This window comes from Suricata suricatta, chromosome 1, assembly GCF_006229205.1.
Source record: "Suricata suricatta isolate VVHF042 chromosome 1, meerkat_22Aug2017_6uvM2_HiC, whole genome shotgun sequence".
Classification (NCBI taxonomy): Eukaryota; Metazoa; Chordata; class Mammalia; order Carnivora; family Herpestidae; genus Suricata; species Suricata suricatta.
This window is the reverse complement of record NC_043700.1, coordinates 108,656,428-108,683,849: the sequence shown is the minus strand read 5'-3', so window position 1 is coordinate 108,683,849 and position 27,422 is coordinate 108,656,428. Positions and strand designations below refer to the sequence as shown.

At 41.2% G+C, this 27,422-nt stretch overlaps 1 protein-coding gene across 1 annotated transcript in view; it reads right to left on the bottom strand.

Moving 5' to 3' along the window:
* Window positions 1–8,795, bottom strand: part of PAPSS1 (3'-phosphoadenosine 5'-phosphosulfate synthase 1) — a 98,406-nt gene extending 89,611 nt beyond the window's left edge. The window contains exon 1 of the mRNA XM_029951366.1: window positions 8,617–8,795. Coding sequence (XP_029807226.1) covers window positions 8,617–8,676 — 60 coding nt within the window. The 5' untranslated portion in view covers window positions 8,677–8,795. The remainder of the gene's footprint in view (window positions 1–8,616) is intronic.
* Window positions 8,796–27,422: the final 18,627 nt, after the last annotated feature.

Here is a 27,422-nt window from a genome sequence, read left to right as displayed (position 1 = left end):
GAAGTAAAGTTATGCACCATAAGATGGCCGATGGGGCAAACACAAGCTCTAGATCCTAGCTCAGAGACTCCTCTTCCGGGTTCTTCTTCCTGCCCCGCTTGCCCCAGGCACCAAATTACTACCAATGAAGAATGCGAAAGTCACAGACAATGAATTGTCCCCCATGCTTGTGCTCCAGGCTCAGATCTCTGGAGAGGGATCCTCTGAGCCAGGCAGTGTGAAATAAAACTCCGATCTCTGGGAGCCTCCGCCTGGTTTTTCTCCCAGCGATCCAGCCTGGTTCCAGAACAGTAGAGTATCATGTGACTAACGTGAAGACATGGTGTGAGAAGCAGCAGCAAGGAGCCAGGAAGGAGAGTGTGATGGAGCAAAGCTCTCGTGCCCTTACAGCCCTGGCAGCTGATCCAGTTCCTCAGAGGTTAATTCACTTGAGTTAAGATGCACCGAAGTCCTTCAAGCTTCCTGAGTTGAGATGTTATTGTACAAATGTCCTTCACACTTTGGCACGCTTATAATAACAATAAGAAGAGATGTAAAGTTCCCAGGAAAATGTTGTAACAATAACTGTGGGAACAGAAAAAGGTCTGTCTAGAAAAAACCCTTCTCTTAGCTGTGGCTGTTTGTATAAAACTGCTTGCATGTGAGAAGTGGCAATCTGGGCACCGCTCCTGTTGTCCCTCCCGTTCCCAGCCTTTGATTCTCTCTTCTTTTCCTCATTCCCTTACCCTCGCATCCTTGCTTCTGTGCGCCCGCGCGCACTACAACATGGTAGAGTACGTACAAAGAAAGAAGAAACCTTGAGGCAACTGGGTGAATCAGTCATTTCAGAGTCCAATTTCAACTCAGGTCATGATCTCACGGTTCTGGGTGCGAGCCCCACCTCGGGCTCTGTGCTGACAGCTCAGAGCCTAGCGCTTACTTCGGTTTCTGTCTCCTCTCCCTGCTCCTCCCCCGCTCACATTGTCTCTCCCTGTCTCTCAAATATCAATGAACATTGAAAAAAAAATTTTTTTAAGGAAGAAATCTTTAGTTCACACAGTTACTGATAACTTAGTTCAGTTGCTCATAAGTGAAATTAATCTTCTGAACATTAACAAGCCAAAGGCAAACAGCAAAAGTGAAGATCATACTCATACATTGCGGGAGGCAAAAAAAACCTTGAAAATCCTCTACTTAACACTCTGTGATTCCAAAACACCCCACACAGCAACACTGGAATGCTGTTGCTCATCTAAAGTGAATCTCGGGCTCTACCCCAGACCTCCTGAATCAAAACTAAGTCCCTAGCAGACTTATCTGACTGCCATCAACTATCATGCATGCACTCTGTACATACATCACGGGTACCCAAATAGTCAGTTTTAAAGATTAAATAACATTTATATATTTAACTGAGATTTCAAAATGTCAACACCTTCAACAGAAGGGCCCTGGGATGACCTCCAGGTGGAAAGCCCAGCTCTAAGAGATTCCTAGAAGTCAGAAACGAGTCTAAGACTATCTGGTCATTGACCCCTTCTACAGACTGGGAAAAAGATACCATTTCAGGGAAGGAGACAGACTAAACAGATAAAGAAATCATTACGCTACGACAGACCTCTGTGCCTCTCAGAGTGACAGTGGGGCACTCCCATATGTGTGAAGGGAGTTCAGAAGATGGACAGACAAAAATACACGAATGTCTACATCAGAAGTTGATATTAAACTATTAAAACCATGTGAGATTACACAAAAAACACATACATGAATGTTCACAACAGTATTACCCATAAGAGCCAAAGAAGTGAAACTCAAATGTCCATCACCTGATGAATGGATAAACTACACATGATATATATCCATAGAATGGAACAGGACTTAACCACCTAAAGGAACAAAGTGCTACCACATGGATGAACCCTGGAAACATTATACTAAGCTAAAGAAGCCAGATGCAGTAGGCCATATGCTGTAGGATTCCATTTATAGGAAAATCTGGAATAGGAAAATCCAGAAACAGAAACTACATCATGGACTGTCAAGAGCTAGAGAGGAAGGAGGGGGTAGGAAGGGAAATGACTGCTCATGCGTACAGGATTTCTTTTTGAGGTGAAAAAATGTTCTAAAATTAGATACGGGTGATGGTTGTACAATCTGAATATACTATAAAACTTAAACAGATGAGAGATAAAGACACAGAGAAAGTATGTAAGCATTAAGGAAACTAGAGCAAAGAGACAAAACAATGCCTACATTCATCTAAAATTGAAATTGGACTTCTATACATAATGTCTAACATTCCCACTATTTTTATTCAGTTAAAACTCACTTTGATGAGGAACTGAATATTCACTTCTAAATATATTTTTAAAAGGTTATTTCACTGAAATAATTACCACTTAGTTAAATTTAAAAAAAAAAAGTTATTCTCTTCATTTAAATTTCTTAGTAACTTGCTTTCAAAACAATTCAGGGTTGGAGTTTTAAGCATCAAACTTCAGCTCAGGTCATGATCTCACCGTGGGTTCCAGCCCCATGTTGGGCTGTGCTGACAGCTCAGAACCTGGAACCTGCTTCAGATTCTGTGTCTCCCTCTCCCTCTGACCCTCCCCAATGCTCCTATGCTTGCTCACTCACTTTTGCTCTCTCTCAAAACTAATATTACAAAAAAAGAAAAGAAAAAAAGATCAAAAGATGGTAACTTCCAACCTGCTGAATAAGAAAATGTTATTATCAACTAGATTTTACTTTAAATTACTAATTTTGCATTTCAGAGCTAGGCAATTTTCCCCTTTTTCTTACCCAAAGCAAAGAGAACAGTGTTTCTCAATTTCAGCAATAATGACTCCTTGAACCAGGTAATACTTTGCTCTGGGAGCTGTCCTATGCACCAGATGTTTAGTAGTATCTCTGGCCTCTATCCAACAGATGCCAAAAGCACCCCAGCACATGCACACACATAACAATAAAATATGTCTCCTGATAAGGCCAAACACCCCCCTGGGAGTGGCGGGATCTTATCCGGTTGAGAACCACTGGAATAGAGAACTACTCCTCAAAATTTAATGTAACAGAGCCCAGGCTGGGAAAGCTTATTTCACAATAGACATGTAGAGACACAAGTATGCTGTGGGGAAGGCTAATACTGCTGGGTACCATGTCAGAGGTCAGGGCTGCAGAATCACCCAGAACTAGGATTCCAAAGTAGCCATTAGCTCTCAAAATTTCCTTGCCCTGGAAAGAAGAAAAAATGACTACATGAATATATAAATACACAGAGAGTAGAGGAAATGCTGGCAGCCACCTCAAAGTCATTAACTAGACCTGCCCTGTCCAATACAACTTTCTGAGATGATGAAAACGTTCTATACTGCACTGTCCGATACACTGGCCACTAGCTTACACAGAGCAGTAGAGTGCTTGAAATGTGGCTAGTGCAGCTAAGGAAAAGAATTTTTTTTTTCAAGACACAGAAGAATTTTATTTCGTCTTATTTTTCTTTTGAGCAGAAAAGCATTTTACTAATTTTAACTAAGTTTAAGTTGCCACAGGTGGCTAGTAGTTATTAGGTTAGACAACACAGATCCAGACCTTGCTGTCACTCTTGTTACTGTTGTTAGTCAACATTAACAATACATTCTTGGTAGAAATCCAGCTTTCCCTCTTCTTTAGGCAATTTTTCCAGGAGCAGATCAATACATGCTCCTGAGCATGGCCAGGCCAATGCTCTGAAGGATGAAAATATTGGCCTGTGCCTCGGCTTTTCGTAAGCCAGGTGTTCCATATCTGCATGCCTGTTTCTTTTCTGTTCCACATCAGTCTCCTCCCAAATCCAGAAGGAGCTACTGGCCTTCCGTGAAAGGCATCTAACAGTGTATTGAACAAACTGCTCAAAAAAGGTCGAGCTGGTAACAGGAGAAATTATCTCACTCATCTGTTTGCTTTTTAACCAACTCTTTCCCAGACAGAATGCAATACCCTGTCTTCTTACTACTGCATCCCTAGCACCTAGAACAAAGGCAGAGCAGGTGTTAAATTTCTGATTAATAAATAATAACAAGGGGGCACCTGGGTGGCTCAGTCGGTTAAGCGTCTGACCCTTGTTTTCAGCTCAGGTTGTGATCTCACGGTTGTGAGACTGAGCCCCACATGGGGCTCCAGACTGGGCATGGAACCTGCTTAAGATTCTTTCTGTCCCTTCTCCCCCCTCAAAAAAATAGAAATTAATAATAAAAAATAATAAGAACACCTTAAATATTGTTTATGTGATAGGCATCACCATAGTGCTTCAAATATACTGACTTACTTAAAAAAATTTTTTTAAGGTTTTATTTATTTTTGAGAGAGAGAGACAGACAGACAGGGCGCATGGGAGGGTCAGAGAGAGGGAGATACAGAATCTGAGGACAGGCTCCAGGCTCTGAGCTGTCAGCACAGAGCCTGACGCAAAGCTCAAACCCACAAATACGAGATCATGACCTGAGCCAAAGTCAGACACTCAACCGACTGAGCCGCCCCTATACTGACTTATTTAAATCTCACTATAGAAGCACCTGGGTAGCCCAGTCAGTTAGGCATCTGATTCTTGATCTTGGCTCAGGTGCAATCTCACAGTTTGTGACATGAAGTCACCCCCACTCTCACCCCCGCTGGGCTCTGTGCTGACAGCACAGAGCCTGCTTGGGGTTCTCTCTGCCTCTCCCTCGCTCATGTGTGCACATGCACGCGCTCTCTCTCAAAATAAACTTAAAAAAAAAAAACTTCACTATAACCCTAGGAGATATGCACTATCATCTCCACTATAAGCTTTACTTTATTATCCACATCATTACTTTTGAGGATAGTGAGGCACAGAGGTGTTAACGTAATATGCCCAAGATCACACAGGTGGTGACAAATTGTAAGCTGAATCCTACCATATATGAAACTTACTCTCGAAAGTTGTGCGGAAATATTAATGTTATCTAAGGCTTTTACTATCTGAAGCTTTGTACCATATTCCTTATCCCCATCCTGTTATATGAGAAGCTCAGTGTAGACAACTAAACATCTGTAATGAAATATCACTATATAACACGTGATAGTAGCAGCATGCGACATAATACAGGGGTGCACACACAATTCAGCAATGTGGGAGTGTGTGTGCACACAGGAGAGCCACACTGGTAATCTAGCCCACAGCTCTGTGAAGATTTTAGTAAGTGACAAAGGTTAACAGGCATCCCAGGCAGAAGGAGATGCTTGGGTAAAACCATGAGGATGGACAGTACAGAAAAAAAGTTGGGGCTGGAGTTATGGAGCTATGGGAATTTGTGGGGTGGTGAGAGGGAGGAATGGAAAGACAAACCAGAGCGAGACTATAGGTGCTCCTGAATGTCAGACCACTCCATGGGCTGAAGGCTCCAACTCCCCTGTAAGGCATGTCCAAGCAAGGAATTCAACCCAACATAATTCTCCCAAATGGGTGAGTAACCCCTGGCCTTGAACTGAGGGCCCCACATCTCCCACAGTGCAACTCACACACTTTTAAAGGCAGATAAAAGCTGGTCCCACGTTGGGGCGCCTAGGTGGTTCAGTTGGTTCAGTGTCCAACTCTTGGTTTCAGCTCAGGTCATGATCTCACGGTTACATGAGTTCAAGCCCCACAGTGGGCTCTGCACTGAGCGTAGAGCCTGCTTGGGATTCTTTCCCCCTCTCCCTGCTCCTCCCCCACTCACATTTGTCTTTGCTTCTCTCAAAATAAAGAAACTTAAAAAAAAAAAAAAAGAAAAGAAAAGAAAAAAGCTAGTCCCCCTAGAGAAAGTTTCAGTCAGATGAAGAAGGATAAGATTACATCTGATCCTTTGGCAGACTGAGCTATGAGGAAGCTAATGTCGCAACTTTATTTCTGACTTCTCTTTACCATTATTGTCGATGTATGATCTTCCCATAATACTAAATAATGCTCCCCAATGCCAGAACATTACATTCTCCTAGGTTGTTGCCTAGCTCTCATAAAGCCCCTTCTTTTATCTGTTCCTTCATAGAAGATAATACCCAAAGCTTAGGACTTAGTCTCTCATTCTTCTCTTTATTCTCTAACTCAAATTTAACCATCAAATCTCCCTCTTTCATTCCCTAATTCTAGTTAGTAAGCTCCTTCTGACTCTTGCTTGTATGTTTTTAATGTACCTATTCCACTGCTCCCACTAGTGCCTTAACCTGTCCCTTTGCACCCTTGCTTTGGATAAATCAATACCAAGAACAACTTAAATAGTGCTCATGTACCAGCACGCTCTAAGTCTTTTAATTCATTTGGACCTCACTATAACCCTGTCTGTTTTCTAAGACTTCCACATCTGGGCTCTAACAGTATCTAATTTCCTCAGTAGTTCCAACTTCCTGGAAATCCAAGTTCATCATGTGATGGAAACTTTAACGGTATACGGGTTCTTCACACTTGTGTATATCAGTCAACTTACGTGAAAGGCAAATATGATGGATGTTCTCTATTGAGGCAAAAAAAAAAAAAAAAAAAAAAAAAAAAGACTTACAAGGCCCAGAAAATTAAAAACTCTAGCCTCACCAAAAATCTCCCACAGAATCAAGTCTTCACTGAGCAGCCAAACATTAACAATTGCATAACCTAGCCACACCCTACCCATTCAAACTTCCCTCCACTCCTCGATAAAAATCCTCCAGAGTGGTTAAACAGGTTTCCTTGTTCCTAGAATAAAAAATAATATTATTATTAATTCTTATTCCCAGCACTTAACTCATACAGTCCCTCTCTCCCTCAGAAATCTGTGCCTATTTCTCCTCCATAAACTTTCCCCAAACATCCAGGAAAAACTAATCTCCCATCTAAACTGCGATAAAACACGTCTTACATCACTCACTGTGATCTGATACACTCATCACCTGGCAAATGCCACTTACAGCCCCAACCAGGCCATGTGCAACTGGCCAGAAAGCACCGGGTCGCTCATTTTTCATCTTCTCCATCAGTAGCACAGGTCTCTACAAAGAATACAAATACCTATATGGCAAATAGTTGAAAAATAAATTATGGACGGTGTAAATGAAATCATCTGTAAATACCCTAATTTAGCCAAATACCTAAAAAATACCTTAAGGTACAAGAGCCATAGCCAAGTTACACGGTAGAGGTTTCACTGCACTTTCAAATTCATTATCTTTTTTGCTCCTCAAAACAACCTAGTGGGGCGCCTAGGTGGCTCAGTCCGTTAAGCATATGACTTGGGCTCAGGTCATGATCTCGTGTTCATGGGTTCAAGCCCCGCTCAGGCTCTGTGCTGACAGCTAGCTCAGAGTCTGGAGCCTGTCTTTGGAATCTGTGTCTGCCTCTCTCTCTGACCCTCCCCTGTAATGCTGTCTCGGTCTGTCTCTCTCTCTCAAAAATAAATAAAAAACATTAAAAAATAATTTAAAACCTAGTGAAGTGTATGCACACTATGACACCCTTATTAAATCAGCTAAGGTTTAAAGAAATAGAATGTTTTTCCTCAAGATCACTCAGCTACTAAATGGTAAAGCTGGAACCGGAGACGAGGCCAGTAGTCTAGTTCTCTTTCCAATTCACCTTTTATCTCCTTTCCCTCCTCATCACGTAAGATTAAATAATTAAAAGAAAGTAATCATGTGAGAATCCTAAGTAACAACAGATATGATAAATTCACTTCAAGTGAGTATTTGCCTGAAATGGCTTTTTTTTTGACTCATCAAGGTTAATGATGATTTGCAAGGTTGCATTTAAAATTAAACCTCAGGATCTTATTGTACTGTGAAATAAAATCCATCTAAACTTAAAACCAGTGCCTTTCCTGACTCAAGTTGGATACCACCTGCCCCTCCCCCGCCTCAATCTGCTCTATACTTACAAAATCTTAAAGCTGTTTCTCATCAAAGAAATAAGGAAGGAAGCAACCTCCTGAGGACACAGCACTTGACCATCAAATCCAACTGGCAGTCCTTGCTAAACGTTATAAACCTTTAGCCTACCCACACCTCACTGTCTCCAGGAATCGAGTCCTTAAAACTCCATGTTATTTGTTAAACATTCCGATTTAAAACTGAGCCACAAAGAACCTCAGTTCAGAGCAGTCTCAACTCATGAATGGCCACATTGTTGGGTACTCTCCCTTCACACTGAAACTCAGAAATGGAAAGACGTGGCGATGGATCCAAACCTGGGCTAAATGCACTGGCAGAGCCAAGGAAAACTACGAACGCAATGAAAACGCGCCCGCCTTCGCCTCCTCTGCAGACCTTCTGGCATCTCCGAGAGATGCGGGAAGCATCCCCTGCCGCGCGCGGGTGCACGTTTCCGCAGCCGCTAGCTCATTCCCGAAAGATTTTCTTCGAGGTCTCGTCTGAGCCGAGGAACAGGGTAAGGGGGCATTCTTCCCAAGGAGGGTGGGTCAGACCGCACACAGCGCCCAGCCCGAGACCCCAGTCGCGCCAGCCCGTCTGGCCCCCCCCCCCCCCCCCCACCGCCCCAACTGGAAGGCGCCGCGGCCTCGGGTACCATCCCCCGAGCTCCGGGGAGGATGCAGCGGCGGGAGGGAAGGAGCGGCTCCGGAACGAGCTTCAGCCAGAGCCTCCTGGAGCCTCCTTCGCTCCTCGGCTCCGACTCACCCAGTTCTGCGCATTATTGCTCAGCTTGACTTTCTTGCACAGGCTTCCGGGTACCTCCATAGCTGCAGAACGCGCGCGGGTGCCGGGATCCTAAATGCCGGGATCCTAAATGCTGAGAGAGCAGCTGGAGGAGAGGCCGACGGGGGCGGGGCGGGACGAAAAGGCGGGGCCTCCATGCGCCAGAGTCGGCGCGCGCTTACGTACGCACGCGCTCGTGCTCGTGCCTCCCACTGCGTGGCGTGTAGGTCGAGCCTCCGAAATGGATCTGGAGCAGAGGTATGTGGGGAGGGGCGAAGCGGCGGGCCAGAACCTTAGGCTGGAGCTGGGGGTGGGACTTTGACTCTCGCTGCGTTGCGAGCGCGCACGACACTCCTCCCCCTTGATTCTGAGGAAGGGGCGGGACCTGGGGAGGTAGTCGTGGAAGTTTCCTGGCCTTTCCCGGGCTCGACGCTTCGTGCTGCGCAAGCGCTGAGACTGGAGCCGAGTCTTAGGCGCGGGCCACCCACAGAAGGACAAGGGAGGTTCCTGGGTTTCGGCTCTTAGCATTCCTGGCTCTCTGCTGCTGATGGTGGTTGGGAGAAGAGATTGATGGAGTTTCCTGCACCTCTCGTTTTTCCTTCGTAAGCCCGGCCACCAGTCTCCTGTCTTCCCATTCTGTATCCTTGTCACCCTGGCCACATTTAAAAAGGGATTTTTCCAGCCCCGCAAAGGGAAGAAATCATTTACTGAACAGCTCATTCTCCACACGTTCCCCTCGGTGGCTTTAAAATTCTGCTCAACGCACAACTTCAAGGAACAGTCAATGCCCCATCGTTGGTCATCAGTAATTAATATCTCGACTGGGGTTAGTGGTCATCTACAAGGTGTTTCCTTCCCCACTTTGAGACCTCTCTTCCTATTAGGAGATTTCTGTACCGTAGTTGTCAACAGCTAGGCCAGAACAGCCAATATACTGTTAGTTTTTCCGAAAAGTCTTAGAGAACTGAAATCCAGGCTTAGGGAGAACTGCTGGTTACCACAGGTAGACTGCCCACCTGTGCAGGACATTCTCAAATTCACCTATTTATTATAGGGCTAGTTCATTGGAAAATGGGTGGCGGTGTGGAGGGAGTTTCCTCCACGAGTTACCGACCCCCCAGTCATTCTAAAGGCTTTCCCACAGCTTGCCCCATGAACAAGAAAATCTCAAGCAGCGTCTGGGCTCAAAGTGCATGCGGGGCTCTGAATCCCTAAACCTTCAGCTCATGACCTGAGACTGAGCCACGTAGGCGCCCCAGCCATTTCTTCAGGGAGTCCTAGGAAATGGTATTTAAAGGGAAATGGTATAAAGATATCACAATCTGGGCTTTTAGTTGTACTCATTGCTTCTCAGTCCATATTTGTGAGCTTTTTCCAATGAAAGACATTTTTAGGGTTAAAACATATCATGATTTTACATTGATACTCTCAGTTCAAATTCATGATTCCAGACATCAGTCTTGCGAATGAGCCTGTAACATCTTGTCAAGGAAATCATCAAAAACCACTAGCATTGAAGAAACAACAAAAAAAACCACTTTAGAATTATGTCAAAAGGACTCAGAGGCCAACTTTAAGAACTTTTCTCATGTCGAAGATGGTACAGTAGATTAGAGCAATAAAGGGATAATAACTATAAGGCATGGAAATAAATGTTTAAATGTACATGGTCATAATGGTGATAATTAAAGAGAACTCACTGCCGCACTTGAAGGATGCTACTGAACCAACTCATTATTTTGAAAACTGATAAAAGGAAAGAATTTACCTGCTTTCCCTGCACTGACTGTAAATCAGGTAATGAAAAAATTGATGAGAGAAAGTTCTCTTCCTAGAAATACAGCTAATAAATGGAGAGACAGAAGTATAACATCACTATTTTGTACCTTCTAATGAAATAATGGATAAAGACAATGATGCTCATGGCTGCTAACATCATGACAATAAAGAGCATCAGAACTTTTTTGCCTCCTGACGATACTTTGCCTCCTGTCTTAATGCCCCTTATGATCAAACCTGATTCTAATCAAGCCTTCAGATCTGATTACCAGTTTACAGTTAATGCAGAGGAAAGAGAAATGTAAAATCACCATAAATGCAAGCCACCAAATCCAAATTGTGGAAATCTCTACATCATAATGACCTGATTCTTCAATAATTCAATTAAAAGGAGAAAAAATGAAGAACTAAAGATTAAAAGAAAACTTAAGAGAGCTATTAAGCAATTGAACCATATGAAACTTATTTCACCACTGACTCAGAGAATTTTTAATGTGCATACCAATAGAGGAAATTTGAAGAGTCCCTGGATCCTTGATAGTAAGGCTTATATTTTTTGGTTATAATAGCATTGTTGTTATGTTTTTTAAAAGAGTAATTCTAGAGCTACACACTGAAGGATTTATCAATGAAATGGCAATGCCTTAAGTATTCAGAACCAAAATGAGGCTCTTGGAAATTAAAAACAAGATAACAGAAATGGAAGAAAAGGTGCAGATATCTTCCAGGATGCAGAGCAAAAATTCCCCCAAAATAGAAATAGAAATTTTAAAAGAATAGTCCTGGAAATCCAACATCCAAATATTAGAAATTCTAAAAAGAGAAAAACCATAGGAGGAAATAACTAAGGAAATCATTAAACAAAATTTCCTAGAAGTAAAGGACTGGAGTCATTCCCTTAATGTTCAGCTCAACAGATAAAAATTGAATGTACAACGCATAGTACTGTTGCTTGGAAATCCTACAAACTTCCAAGGAGAAGGACAGTTCAAAAACAAAGAAACATTTCAGGAGTGAAAATGAACTGAGGGTACCAAGAAAAACACTGAGAACTAAAAGACAAGTAGATCGATACCTTCAGAGTTCCAACAGAAAAACATTTCCAACCTAGAATTTAAAATTATCATACACCCTTCCTCAGGGAGATATTGGAGGATGTGCTCCACCTAAATGGAAAGAGGGAATTCAGAAAATAGGAGTTTCCACACAGGAAACAGCCAAAAGGAATTCCCATATTTATGGTGAAGGAAGATCCGAAAAGGATTGCCATGTACTGGGTCGGGGGGATAATTAGTCAGAATGCTTTCCAGGAAGTCAGAGGGCCCTTGGAAAGCCTACTTTAGGAAGATAAAATTAATATAGCATCTGACGGGGATGACCATACTGAAAATTATTCAGACAACTGACAAATTTATCACAGCCTTTCTGTAAAAACTGTATTTCAGAGCAACCAAATTGTTGATGAGGAAAGGTTCATACTGATAGAATCCTAGCTGATAAATGCAGAAGTAATGTTGGCATTTAAAAAATCACCATTTTAAACATTTGATGAGGTAATTAACATAGGCAATAATCACTAGCATCTGCGAAAAGTATTAAGCGGAAGACAACGTGATGGTCAATTTTGTGTGTCAACCTGAATGGGTCACAGGGTGCCCAGATATTTGGTTAAACATTATTCTGGGGGACTCTGTGAGGGTGCTGCAGGATAAAATTAACATTTAAATCAGTAGACTAACTATATTGCTGCCTTATGTGGGTGGGTCTCATCCAATCAGTTGAAGGCCTGATTAGAACTAAAAGATGACTCTTCTTCAAGTAACAGGGAACTCCTGCCTTACTTCCTTGAGCTGAGACATTGATCTTTTCCTGCCTTCAGAGTCAAACTGAAATATTACTTCTTGGGTCTCAAGCCTGCTATCCTTCAGACTGGAACTTATGCTGTCAGCTCTTCTGATTCTCAGGCTTTGGGATGTGGAGTAGAACTATACCATCAGCTCTCCTGGGTGTCCAGCTTCCTGACTACAGATCTTGAAACTTCTCAGCCTCCATGATCACGTGAGCCAATTCCTTTTAATAAATCTCTATCTATACTATTGGTTCTGTTTCTCTGGAAAACCCCGACTACTACAAGCAGGAAAGGGAATTTGATAATGGAGGGATCAGGCTGATACCATCTGCCCCAACTTATCAATTTTATCATCTTCTGAAACTGGGACACCAGTCATCATGTACATTAAAATGTGACATAAAGAAATACTTAGACTAATTGTCTTAGTTTGTGCTGATTAAGAAGCAGGATGTGGAAAGACGGATTTGAGTACAAGTTATTTATTTGGGAAGTGAGTCCAAGAAACACCATTGGTAGAGGGAACACAATACATGAAGGAAGCCAATAAAGCAGCCATTATGAGTAACTGGAGTTTAATCCCACTGAGTTACTCTAAGAAACAGTGTTGAATACGTGCTTTAAAATATATTACCTGAGAGGAGAGAGCTGGGGGAGTCATTATTCAAGGAAAAGTCCTATGGAGTAGAGTGTTTAGACCCTGGTAATTTTGGATTGCAATGCTCATAAGTAGAGAGGGCACAGGTCCCAAAGAAAGCCTTCATGCAAAGAAATGGCGATATATTCACAAGCGAAAGTCAGATTGGTATGTTATACAATAGCAAGGGCTGAGAGGATATGCATGCAGCACCAAAAGTATTTGCTATAACTATTTATTGAAGTATTCTTTTAAAAGTGGGGGAGGGAGCATGGGCATATTTCTTTTTCTTTTTCACATAGGAGGTTATTTATTTTTAAGAAGAGGAAAAAACTAAAGAACTCTATAAAGAAAGCTATACACACACACACACACACACACACACACACACACACAATATCTCCATAGTAAAACTATCATGGTAGAAAGGAAGAATGGTAATAGTTTTACTACATGGCTAAGCTCTAAATTACACACACTTGGTCATAAGAATATAAACAATGAATAAACCCTTAAGAAAATTGCAGTATGACCAAATGGAGCAGTGAAGGGGATGCAAGGTGTGTGTGTGTGTGACAGATAAAAAAAGGGATAAATCTTCATTTTCTATGGTGTGAAACCAATAGATATTGCCTAAAACATAAAGACCAAGAATAGTAACACATCAATTATTTCAAAATATGTATATATGTACCAAGAGATTTACCTGAAAGATTTAAGAGTGGTTGCCTCTAGGGTAGGAAAATTGGGGGAAGAGAGGAAGATGACCAGGAGTTTGCTCTTTATCTTAAAATTCCTTATAGAATTATTTGATTCTAAACTATTTGGATATATAATATTGACAGACATACAAAAAAATTTTAAGACTAAATTAGAGGTCAGATGAAGTAAGCATGTGGGATCAGCCCTTAGGGTGTTTGGCTTAGAGGCACCTGGGTGGCTCAGTCAGTTAAGCATCTGACTCTTGATTTCAGCTCAGGTCATGATCTAACAGTTGGTGAGTTTGAGCCCTGCATCAGGCTCTGCATTGACAGATTGGAGGCTTCTTGGGATTCTCTCTCTCTCTGTCTCTTCTCTCCTCTCTCTCATAATAAATAAATAAATTTTTTTAAATGGTTGGCTTGAAAAAAGAGAAGAGAAATGAGACAGAACTGAAAGACAGTACAGAATCAAGGTAGGATATTTTTTTAAAAAGCTAAACCAGAGCAAACTGTACATTGATGAGAATGACCCAAGAGAGAGCAAAAGTAACTGATGGACAGAGGTCCTTGAGGGTTGGAATCCAGGGCACAAGTGAAGATGGGCCTTTGACTGGTAGTCGGTAAATTCTGCAAAACACAGTAAAAGGAGAAGATAAGCACAGATGCCAGCCCATTGTATAGGAGGTGGGAAGATGAGGGATGTCCACTGAGGGGTTTTATTTTCTCATGTAAATATGAGGCAAAGCCATTAGTGAGAGAGGAACATACTCTGAGAACTACTGATCTAAATAATGAATGGGCATTCTAGATATCTGAGACACTGCCCCTCATAACACTGAGCATTCCAAAAGTCATCAAAACTGAGAAGAGCAAATTAAATATTTTAATCTATACCAAGGAGATATAAAAATTGGGAAGCCCAGAGTCAAGTGTATTTTAACACTTTCAGGTACTCCTAGTAAAAGGGTAATAATTACATAAGCTTAGTAATACCATCACTTACTTCACTAGTATTAGACCATCAATCTCAGAATGTCATCTGGGATGAACAGAATTTAAAAGTTGCCACACAAGCAAGGCACTTGGGTGGCTCAGTCCATTAAGCATCCAACTCTTGATTTTGGCTCAGGTCATGATCTCACAGTTTGTAGTGTGAGCCCCGCGTAGGGCTCTGTGCTGACAGCTCAGAGCCTGGGGCCTGCTTTGGATTCTGTGTCTCCCTCCCTGCCTATGTGCTCACTCACTTTCTCTCTCTCTCAAAAAGTAAGTAAATAAACATTAAATAAAAATTTTAAGTTGCTGCACAAGCCAAAGGTAATGTGCAGTAGGATCTTATTCACCCTCCACACTCCCTATTGTTAGTTAAATCCCCCCAGTTTCTCAGCAATTTGAAAGTAGGCAGGGATATTTTATTTCCATCTGGAAGGCATCACTGCAGATTCTGGAAAATCCTCTTCCTCCTACTTCCTACAAGTCTTTGGGGCTTGCCAAGAGATCAATTTGTGGAGAAATTACCCCTCTCGTCAAGGCAGTTCAATTTCTTCATATTTTGCATATAGGGAAGATGCATGAAGAAATGTAAATTTCTTCTCCACCAGGGGGATTTGACTGAATAAAGAACAAGATAAGAAGGGTGCCTGGGTGGCTCAGTCAATTAAGCATCTGACTTTGGCTCAGGTCATGCATGATCTTGCAGTTCATGAGTTCAAGCCACATGTAGGGCTCTGTGCTGACAGCTCAGAGCCTGAAGGCTGCTTTGGATTCTGTGTCTGCCTCTCTCTGTTCTCCCCTACTCACACTCTCAAAAATAAATAAACATTTAAAAGGTTTAAAAAAAATAAAAAAGAACAAGATAAGAGAAATAGGACTGAAAAAAAAAAAAAGCCCTGAAACATCACTGATCAATTTCATCTAAGCATTTCCTTGTGGTTATTATCATTTGTTTTCTTAGGAAAAAAGCCACCAAATAGTGAATTTCACAAGACCAACTACTAAAAATTGTTATATTTTAAAATTATGGTTTGTTCATAACTCAAAGGAGATATTTTTCACAGTGAGTAGAAATAACCTGCTAGAATTCTAGGTTTTCTCCATATTAGACAGGTAAATCATGTAACTTCTGGGATGGAGGTGGGGGTGAGGGGTCAATTGGATAAATTCATCTGAAGGAATTCTTTTTAAATTATTATTCTTCTAGGTTCTTGGGGCCCCTGGGCAGTTAAATTGGTTAAGTATCTGACTCTTGATTTCAGCTCAGGTCATGATCGGACATTCTTGAGATCAAGCCCCGTGTCAGGCTCCTCGCTGAGCATGGAGCCTGCCAAGGATTCTCTCCCTCTGTCCTCCCCCACCCTGTGCACACTCACACTCTTTCTCACTCAAAAAAATTAAAATATAAAAATAAAAATATTCTATGATCTTAATTTAGATGTCATTTGAACCTGAAAACATTAATAAAAGTCACAAATTATCTTCAAGCACTTTACTGTATGTAAAACATTGCGTTAGAAATTTCTGTGGAAGTAGCTGAGTAATTAGTAATGGGAAACAGCACCAAACACAGCATATATTCTTTTCCCTTGACTTTTTCAGCAAAACTGTGATGAAACACATCCCTGTTGTTGTATCAATACTGTATTCCCATGTTATTGATGAATAGTATCTAATTGTACAGTATTACGATTTCATTACATTAACATTGGTTAGGTAGAGCACAGGGTGCTGGATGGTGAATTGTGGCTGGACAACAGAATACAAAAGACACTGAAGTAAAGAAGTTTATTACTCATGGGTCCTTGAAGAAGTACATGGCACACTTGGAGGGGCCACACAAGGCAGGGTGCAGGCAGAGAAAGAGGCAGGACCTTGGCGGGGCAAGTGCCTTTATTAGGATCCCCACGTGGAATGATCTGGGGTGAGGGTGGGGGTCTCGTCTAAGTGGTGCATAGGGGAAAGTCCTAGGCTGGGGAGACTGTTGATCACAAGGGCAGTTGGGGAAGTCATATCAGGACTTGACGTTTCCTTGTGATTCTGCAGGCTGTTGTCTAGGGTGTGTGCTTGCATGAAATACTAGTATCAGTTCAAGGTCCCTGCAAGCCCCTTAACCAAACAAAATAGGTGCCGAGGCAGAATACCATGGAGTACAACATATGGGATACCGTGATTTGCTTATTCATCCGTCGAAGGTAATTTCAGTTTGGGACTATTGCAAATAAAATTGCCATGAACATTCATAGACAAGTCTTCTTGTGGACATATGCTTTCCTTCCCCCTGGGTAATTATCTAGGAGTATCAGTATCAGGGGGATGGCTGGCATATGTTTAATATTTTTGAAAAACAGCCAAAACCATGTTCCAAAGTGGTTGTACAATTTTATATTCCTGCTAGCAGTGTTTGAGAATTTTAATTGCTCCACATTCTTGGTGTTTTTTAATTTAGTTATTGTAGGGGTGCGGGGGTAGCTCAGTTTGGTTAAGCATCTGACTTTAGCTCAGGTCATGATCTCACTGTTCATGAGTTTGAGCTCTATGTTGGGCTCTGTGCTGACAGCTCAGAGCCTGGAGCCTGCTTCAGATTCTCTCTCTCTCTCTCTCTCTCTCTCTCTCTCTCTCTCTCTCTCTCTTTCTCTCTCTTTCTCTCTCTTTCTCTCTCTTTCTCTCTCTGTGTTCCTTCCCTGTGCTCTCTCTCAAAAATAAACAAACATAAAAATATTTTAAAATAAATCTAGTCATTGTAATAGTATGCATTGGTGTCTCATTATAGTTTTAACTTGCACTTCTTTAATGATTAATGATGTTAAACATCTTTTCATGTCCTTATTTGCTATCTGTGTATGTTCTTTGGTTACAGGTCTGATCAGATCTTTTGCCCATTTTCTAACTGAATTGTTTGTTTTCTTATTACTGTGTTTTGAAAATTCTAGATATACTCCATCTCAAACATTTTATTTTTCATTTTGAGAAGTTCAACATGGGTTTCTTTTTTAAAAAATGTATCTTCCCAGGTACCTGGGTGGCTCAATTGGTTAAATATCCAACTCCAGTTCAGGTTATGATCTTGTGGTTTAGGAGTTCGAGCCCCATGTCAGGCTCTGTGCTGACAGCTCAGAGCCTGGAGCCTGCTTCAGATTCTGTATCTCACTCTCCCTGCTCCTCTCCTGCTTGTCCTGGGTCTCTCTCTGTCTCTCAAAAAATAAACATTAAAAAATTTTTTCAATTGTATCTTTCATGCCCTTACTTAATATGGAGCAATCATTCCCCTAACCTATTTGAATATATGTAAAATAGCTGTTTTAATGTCCATTATCTGCTAATTCTGTTTTTTCTGTGTTTAGATCTCTTTGTATGGATTCATTTTTCTCATTATGGGTCATATCTTCCTCTTTCCCTGCTTCTTTCCTTTTCCTTGATAGACCCCTGATATTTTGAATTTTACCTTGTTGCATGCTGCATATTTTTGTAGCCCTGTAAGTATTTTTTAAATGTTTATTTATTTATTTATTTATTTATTTATTTATTTAATTTTGAGAGAAAGAGAGCAAGAGAGAGAAAATCCCAAGCAGGCTCTACACTCTCAGTGCTGAGCCCAGTATGCAGCTCAGTCTCTCAAACTGTGAGATCATGACCTGAGCCAAAAGTAAGAGTCAAATGCTTAACCATCTGAGCCATGCCAGCACCCCTGTAGTCCTATAAATATTTTTGAGCTTTATTCTGGGTCACAGTTAAGTTACTTGGAAATGGTTTGGTCCTTTCAAGGCTTGTTTTGAGCATCATCATGTAGTATCAGTGCAGCCTTCTGACGAATTGTGCCCCACTGCCTAGAATACCATTTTGAGGGGTGCCTAGGTGGCTCAGTGGGTTAAGGAGCCAGCTTTGGCTCAGGTCATGATCTCACAGTTCGTGGGTTCGAGCCCTGCATTGGGCTTTGTACTGACAGCTCGGAGCCTGGAGCCTGCTTCAGATTCTGTATCTCCCTCTCTCTCTCTGCCCCTCCCCCACTCCTGCTCTGTCTCTCTTTCTTTCTCTCTCTCTCTCTCAAAATTAAATATATATTTTAAAAAATTAAACAGACAAAAAAAGAATACCATTTTGAGTACTTTACCCAAAGCCAAGGTTTTGCACTCTGGCCAGTGGGAACATGATCTATTTTCTGCTGGTTGTGAGCTAGGGGCATTTGCCCCTTTGCTCCTCATGGGTGGTTTTTTTCGTCTCTCCTATATTAGTTTGCTCACTTGCCTTTGCCCCAGAGGACTTTCTTCTATCTCTGACCCTTTTTCTGTGGTAGCTCTGCACTCTCAGGTAAGCTACCCTATCTCTCCGACTCTAAGCTTAAAGTTCTTAACTCAGGGAGCACCACAGATTTCTGCCTGCATTCCCTTCTCTGCGCTGTAGCCAGGAAACTCTCCAGACACTAAGCTGAGTCAGGTGGATGGCTTCCCTCATTTATTTCCATCTCTCAGGGATCCCTGTCCGGCACTGCCTGGTATGAAATGTCTGAAAGCCACTGTTTCATACATTAGTTTATTGGGCTCTGTTAATTGTTTCAGGTGGGAGATTACATCCAATCACTGATACTTTATCTTCCCAGAAGTGGAAGCTGCTTTTTTGTGTGGTTAATTTTATAGTAATAACTTCATTTTTTTAAAAGTTTCACCATTTAACATATATCCTTAGATAGTGTAATTTAGTCTTGACACTTTAAAAAGTATGATATGTCTTTAAAATGATTTTACTCTATAAATTTACTCCTCCTTCCTTTTCATTTCCTTACAGTACCACTAAAGGGGAGTGGGATACACCTAAGTAAATTTGGAAATGACTGGAGCCTGAAACTAAAAGCAAAAGGAACTGTACATAATCACTGTACTGTTGGTAAAGTCATTCCCTATCAGGGGACAGGTTAACAATTCTGCTGCTGCTGTACGTGTGCAAGGGAATTCAACAAGTAAGTGGGTGGGACAAGGTAGGAGCCAAGTTTCTCATCATTGGAGTGAGATTCAGATAACAGGAAGTGGAGAGGAGGTGGGAGGAGGTAATGGATTTGGTGATGGATTTGAATTGGAGACATCAGTAAGAACTCATGTTTAGTTTAATACAGATGTAGATAACTACATATAGAAATATTTATGGATATGTGCATATATATATAAGTGGTGTACACATGTTACTTTGCTCTGGAAGCTGAGAGAGTTCAAAAGAAATGTATGCTAGTAGCCGTGAGAATAGCTAATGCCCAGAACTACCATTTCCAATAAAAGGAACCAGGGTTTCTTGGAGAAATGGTTGATTCTAGGACACGCAAAGAAGCAGGTAAGATGAGCCTGGAACATCTTGGAGTGTCAGAGTGGTTTGTTTTGTTTTCGTTTTTTAAAGTCTATTTATTTATTTTGAGAGTAGAGGGGAGAGAGCAATTGAGCAGGGAAGGGGCAGAGAGAAAGGGAAAGAGAGAATCCCAGGTAGGCTCCATACTGTCAGCAGGCTCTGCAGTGCCAGAGCAGAGCATGCCACAGGAGCTTAACTAATTGACTGACTCACCCGGGAGCCCCCAGTGTTTTTGAAATACAAAAACAAAAAAAAAAAACAACAGAACACCACATTCATGTAGGTTTGTCAAAGGAGCACAGGAGCCAAATGAAAGAGCTCTCAACAGCCAAAGCTACAAAATTTGAGGAACAAAATAAAGTTATATAGGATTATCAAAGGATAAAATAAACATCTCTGACTCCATACTGACAAATAAATGATTGAATATATGAATAAATGGGAAAAGGAGAAAAATCTCCCATGCAGAAGCTTTCCAAATAATTTATGTAGGTACTCAAATATCAAGGAGAGGGAGCATAAATTTCCTACTCCTTAAATATGGGCTGTGCCCACTGCCTCTTCATTATGGAAATGGAAAGCCAAAGGGTAACTTCACAGTGAAGAAAATTGACAAATACTACTGCCTCAGCCAGGTAAGCAAGGTCAACATCAGCAGAGATAAATCATGTTGATGGGGTACAGTCTTGGTGTGATGTGATGCAAATGACACTTTACCCCTGTGATCTTCCTCTGAAAACCCCTCATCCCAGTCGAATCAGGAAGAAAACATCAGACAAGTTCCATTAGACTGGCAACCTACAATACATCACCAGTACTCCTCAAAATTGCCAAAGTCATCAAAAACAAGACGAGTCTGAGAAACTGTAACAGCCACGAGGAACCTAAGAAGATGTGACAACTAAATGTAATGTGGTGTCCTGGATAGGGGCCTAGAACAGAAAAAGAAATTAGGTGAAAACCTAAAAACTAAGGAAATACAAATTAACCATGGACTTTAGTTAATAATAATGTATCAGTATTGAGTCATTAAGTGTAACAATGTCTCATACAAAGGTAAATGCTATCAATAGGGAAAGCTGAGTGTGGGTGTACCACACCATAAGCTTCAGCAGCACATATTACTAAAAAATAAAGACTATAAAAAAAAAAAATCCTGACCCCCCCCCCCCAAAGCAAACAAGTTTCTCTCTTTTGCTAAATCCCCAAATTCTGGACATCCACTGAGTTTGTCTGGACAACAGCAGGCAAGATCTGTTTATTCCTGGCATCTCAACTTCCTTCCATCTCATGAAAATTGCAGCCATGCCCACTGACTGCCTTGCTGTTTGGATGTCAATATTCTACCTCATCTCACTGATGTTCTAGATGCGCATTTCTGTGGACTGAGTTTTCTGGGTGCTGTTCCTCACTCCTCTCCTAGAGCCCTAGGGAGTGGTTGCATTTTGACTGCAACATAGGCTTAGACTTGTAGCCAGCAAACCTTTCTCCTGGTTTTCCACAGTTCCCTAGAAGAACCCTGCTGTAGAAATTAGTGAAATTTGCACGAATCCAGCTTCCCTGGTGTCCATGTGCTCTTTCCTCTCACCTGCACCTTCCTCCTATAATTAATATTCTCATTACTCCTTTCTGGTAGTCATTGGGGAAAAATAACATGTTCAGAACTAGATTTTTCATCATATATTTCTGAGATTCTTTAAAGAAATCCTCACCTATAGCCAGCTTATTCTGCAGCTATTGATCAAAGAGTTTCCTACAACATTTGAAAACACTGAGCAGTTCCTTTGCCTGCCGACCCTGTCCTACCTGTCGTTGGGCCCACTAGTGGGAGTGCCTGCTGGTTTGCATGCTCGCGAAGGGCCATGTCACAGAGGTATTTCTTCCCAGATTGTACGCTTGAACACAATGTTTTCTTACTCTGATAAGAGAATATAGGTCTCACTCCCTGACATCATGTACTAATTAGACTCTTTCAGATAGTAGGAAATAAAGACATAGATGGCTAAGTAAAGGCATAGATGCATCTTAGGTTTTTTCCTAAAGATGGGGGAAGAAATGGAAAGGAAAAGTTTTCAGCAGCCACATAAATAAGGTAATAAAAAATGTAGCACCCTAGTGCTCTGTAGAATGGAAAATTACTTATTCTCTACTTCTGCTTCTACTACTTCTGCCTCTACTAACTAACTGATTTTCTCACAAACTCTCCAAGTGACAGGATCTGATTTGATCTCCTTATCACAATCCAGTGTAGGCTACCCCTACTGGTAAGAGCCCTCAAGGCCAGGTTATCTTTTAAGTCGCTAGCCTGCCTACTGATAGATGCCTCTCGGTCAAGTGTCTGTCTGGAGTCTTATCACCTACAACCAGGAGATGGGGTTCTGTAGTCTAAGGTCCAATTAATGCATTAAAAAGCACCTAGATGGGGGTTGTTGGTCTGGAAGAAACTCAGAATCATATACTCTTCTTTTACATTAATAGACCTGTTTCCCCAAAGTTCTTCCTGTTGGAAACATTAGTTCTTTATACATGTGTTTTGTGGAAAATGGTCCTGTAGTAAATCCAATTCAACAAATATTTAGAAGCGATTACTAAGCCAGGCACAGTTCAATGCACTTAAATGTGTGGGAAATGTGGGTTAAACTGTTTTTATACTGCAAAATCGAACTGTTTTTAGCATGTCATTATAATCTCACAAGAAGGGCTTCTGTCTGTAGTGTCTCTCAGATTTTTTAAACCAGGTTCTCTTTTCTGAAAAGCTTTTCTTAAGCCTCAAATTACATGAAAGATACATCCTGAGAAACACTCAATTTTCCAACTGAAGTTTTAGAAAGTGATCTTGTCAAGGGGCACGTGCTGTGCTACCTGGTCTCACAAAGTGCCTCCTCTCCCTGACGAGCCACCCCTCCTGGTGTTCACCCTCTTGTGTTGTCCTCTCCCAGCCTGAACCCAGGCTGGCCCTATGACTTTCTACAGCTAATAGAATGCAGCATAAGCGACTGTGTCCATTCTAGGCTTAAGCCTGACAATTTAAGAAATCTGGCTACCTTGCTCAAAGTCCTACAGTATGAAGAGGCCACATGGACAATGAGAGGTTCTGATAGTACATGGAAAAGACCAAGGAATCCAACCAACAGGGAGAACCAAAGTCCCAGATATCTGACCACAGTGGAAATATATGAGCCAAACTTCATCATTCAATCCATCCGAGCTAAACTGGCAGACATGTGAGTTAAGAAATCAACCTGGACATTCTAGTCCTAGTAGTGAAAGCCATAGCCAAATCCTAATCCACAGAATTGTGAGGCATAATAAATGGTGGTTGTTTTAAGCCACTGTTTTGAAGTAGTTTGTCAGAAATTCTGTGTTTCCTTCTCTCTAACCTTTTCCATTCATGCTCTGTCTCATTCTATCTCTCAAAAAATAAATGTAAAAAAAATTTTGTAGTTTGCTAGACAGCAATAGGTAAACAAAAACATGTAAATAATTTGTGGGGCACTTGGGTGATTCAGTCACTTAAGCATCCAGCTTTGGTTCAGGTCATGACTTCAAGCCTTGCGTGAGGCTCTGTACTGACAGCTCAGAGCCTGGATGGAGCCTGCTTTGGATTCTGTGTCTCCCTCTCTGTCTGCTCCTCCTCCATTTGTGCTCTCTCTTGCTCTCAAAAATAAATTTTTTAATATATATAAGTAATTTGAAAAATCACAGCATAAACTTAATATATTGTGCCTAAATTATATTTATACATGCATGTGTCTTTCAGAAATTACCCATTTTAAAGATAATACAGGTATTTATTTACAAAAGAATTTTGCTGTTTACTACAATCACTTGACTTCTTTTATTTTTGGAAATAACCACTTTCTCAAAAAAATTAAAAATAAAATAAAAGAAGTTTTGAAATATTTAATCACAGAAATGCACAATTTAACTGTGCACATACTTCTTGCAGTAAACAAAATGAAAATACTTTCATACAATAAGGAACCAAGAAAAAATTGAATTGAACTTGAGGCATTCTTTGTTTATAATTGGCAAATCTAATTTAAAAGCACATCTGTTCCATTTAGCCTGCAAATATCAATAGCAATTAGGAAATTATAAATTCCTAACATGAAACAAGATCCTAATTTCAGTCAGGGAATATTATTCTTTATTTATAAGCTTGGGGATACTAATTATTTACAAGAGATAAAGTGTTCAACACAATTCTCTTTCTCCCCTCATCTCTCTGTCTCTTTCCTTCTGTTCTGCCTCCCCCCAACCCTAATTCTTTTCTCCCTGGATGTGCAGGATACAGAGTAGGCCACACTGGTTTGAGTGCTTGTGAGATAAGATTCTGAGAAACCCAGGCGTTCATTTCAAACAAGCCAGTCGGAAGCCCAGACCTTGTGTTATTATGTTGTAATAGCAAGACATCACCTCCACCTTAGGACAAATCTCTTCCCACTGATGTGTCATAGTGCCTGCCATGTTTGTGTCCTCCCAAAATTCACATGTTGAATCCTAATCTCCAAAGGTGATGGTGTTAGGAGGTGGGACCCTTAGGGATTGAGGTTATGAGAGTGGAGCCCTCATGAATGGGATTAGTGCCTTATAAAAAAAAGACCCCACAGAGATCCCTAGCACCTTCCGCCACGTGAGGGCACAACAAGAAAGCACCACTATGAACGAGGCAAATGGCTCTCACTGGAAGGCAACCATGCTGTAGCCTTGGTCTTAGACTTGCAGCCTCCAGAACTGTGAGAGAGAAGTGTCTGTTGTTTATGTCCCCAGTCTGTGATATTTTGTTATAGCAGCCCAAACAGACTAAGACAGTGCTTATTTCTGTTGTTTCTCCAGTGCCCCTCTTTATGTCTCAGTTGTAATTTATGCAGAAACACAACTGGAAAACCAAAGTCTATAAATATTCAGGTATAGTACTTTTAATGAAATATTTCCTCCAAAGATACAAAGTAGTGATAGTGATCTATTTCCTTCAGTATAACAGTCGCTCCTGAGATTAGTATAGCAGGATCTGATTTATGAGTGGAAGACAAAGGACAGTTAAAGCTAGGCATTGCAAGCTAAAAGATGAAACAAAGTGGAGTACTACTGTTACTTGATAGAACTCATAAATTCTGACAGGACACACAGAGATGAAAGTGTAATATTCCTCTGTCAAATATGTATATACCCTCCAGCATTTCCCTTGGAATAATCAAATGTAGGGAAGACACTGAAAGCCCAAACCTAAAGAGAATGAAGCCACACATGTTAAAAAGAAACAAAATAATGCAGTTAACACTAGCCTGACATCCAAACACTAGTTTGCAAGAATGAGAAAAATAATTCTCTATTACATTTAAGAATTAATCTGGATAAAGCAAAGATACAAAGAAATACATGCAAGTATGTTTTATCTCTCATCAAATCCTACAAAGGTCATTTTCTCTAAAGAGAAGGAACCCAAGATATATTTGATAATATATCAATATTTGACATATTTACTCTATTTTCTCTTACTCTTTGTGTGTGTGTGTGTGTCTGTCTGTCTGTCTGGGTGGGGGGAATGGGGTGGGTATACATAGTTTATATAAAAACAAGGCCAAGTTTTTTTCATTTGGATATTGAGTTGGAGGTACTATAAATATTTGTTAAAGCAGAATTTGGGGGTAAAAATCTATACTTACCAGTTAACTTTAAAAAAATTTAATGTTTATTTTTGAAAGAGAAACAGAGCACAAGTGAGGGAGGGGCAGAAAGATAGGGAGACACAGAATCTGAAGCATGCTCCAGGCTCTGAGCTGTCAGCACAGAGCCTGATGAGGGGCTCAGTCTCACAAACAGCAAAATACTGACCTGAGCCAAAGTTGGACACTTAACTGACTGAGCCACCCAGGCATCCCACAAATTAACTTTTTAAATGTTTCTTTATATACTTATTTTGAGAGAGAGGGAGAGAAAGCATGAGTGGGGAGGGACAGAGAGAATCTCAAGCAGAGCCTACCTGGGGACTCAATCCCATGAACCGTGAAATCATGACCTGTGTCATGAGTTGGCTAGATGTCCAGCCAACTGAGCCACCCAGGTGCCCCAGCAATTAACTATTTTATTTAACTAACAGAATTAGTCAAGTCTGTTGTTTGAAAGTGACTGAAATCATTTAAATGGATTTAAGCTGAAAATGACTATTGGACTAGCTGGTTTAGATGCTCAAGAGACATTTGGACCATTTCTATCTATTCCTTGGCTTTACTATCCTCTGTGTCATCTTTACACCCGGGAAAGTTTTTATCAAGAAACATCAGTTTGGTCAGCAGCAACACCACGGCATACGTCCTAGCCTAGCAACCATAGGAGAAAGACAAGAGCCGGAGAGAAATCCTAGGAAGTGACCTGAGACTGAGCCTCATTAGTCTTTCCCAGACAATGTGCCTACCTATTCTAAGCTAATAAGGGCTGGGGAGGAGGGACAATATGTGGTATGTTCTGTGGCCAAACTTGAGCCGTAAGTCTTCTGGAACTTGGGCAGGAGTAGAAGAGTAGGGATGTTATCCCCACAAAACCCACAGGGAAAGACAGAGGGAAGGATTGACTCACTGAGACAGTTGGGGGCTCTTTTACCAATATAAGGTGGGATAAATGAACATTTGGCAACCAACACCTTCATATTCACCTGCCTGTTGTTTTCTTTCTTACAAAGGTACACAGTAAGTGGGGTCAGGGGTCCAGCTACTTGTGCTTAGTCATTATTTCAATTCTAGACCAGGGAGAGTCTTATCCAGTGGAAACAAAAACAGAGTCAAGAAAAGGTTAAGGACTATGGAAATAACAACCAGGTCTCAGAAGTGTGCGACCTGAGCAGCTGTCAAAGAGCCATTCTACTGAGGTTTGAAGTTGATTCCCTTTGTGTGCCTTTTGTGCTATACCACCGCCGCTTGAGAAGCCTTGCTCCGGGCATTTTCCTGCCTTCGGTCCACTTGTACAAGGCAGAACAGAGTACTCACTCTCCCACACTCAACTCCCAAGCTAGGGTGCGGGCATGGAGCCCAGGCTCTCCAATCACACACACCCCTGTGAGACATCAGACCAGAAGCGAACTACATGACAAGACAAGGACTGCAAGAAATCCCTTTTTGTTTGTTTGTTTTTTGCCAAGGTGGTGGCTTAAATATTATCTTTCCTTGAAAGAGGACTTTACCTTCATTTTGACCTCTGTACTTTTTAACTGATTAAGTTCTTTCCAGCTTAACTTTTAACTCAGTCAAGAGACCTAGTGGGCAAAGCATCTCCGATGGGAAACCAAACCACCCCTCAAGCAATAACGACTGCCCTGTAAGACTCTGTATCATTGACCCCAAGGCAATGAGCTACCTGACCTTCCCTGCCACCTGCATATATCCACCGACCTTTGTCCTACATTTTCCTTATATATATATTTAGAAGTATTTGAAGATAGTATTTGAAGAAAGAGTCCTCTCTCTTGCCCATGTTGGCCTCACTGAAATAAATTCTTTTCTTA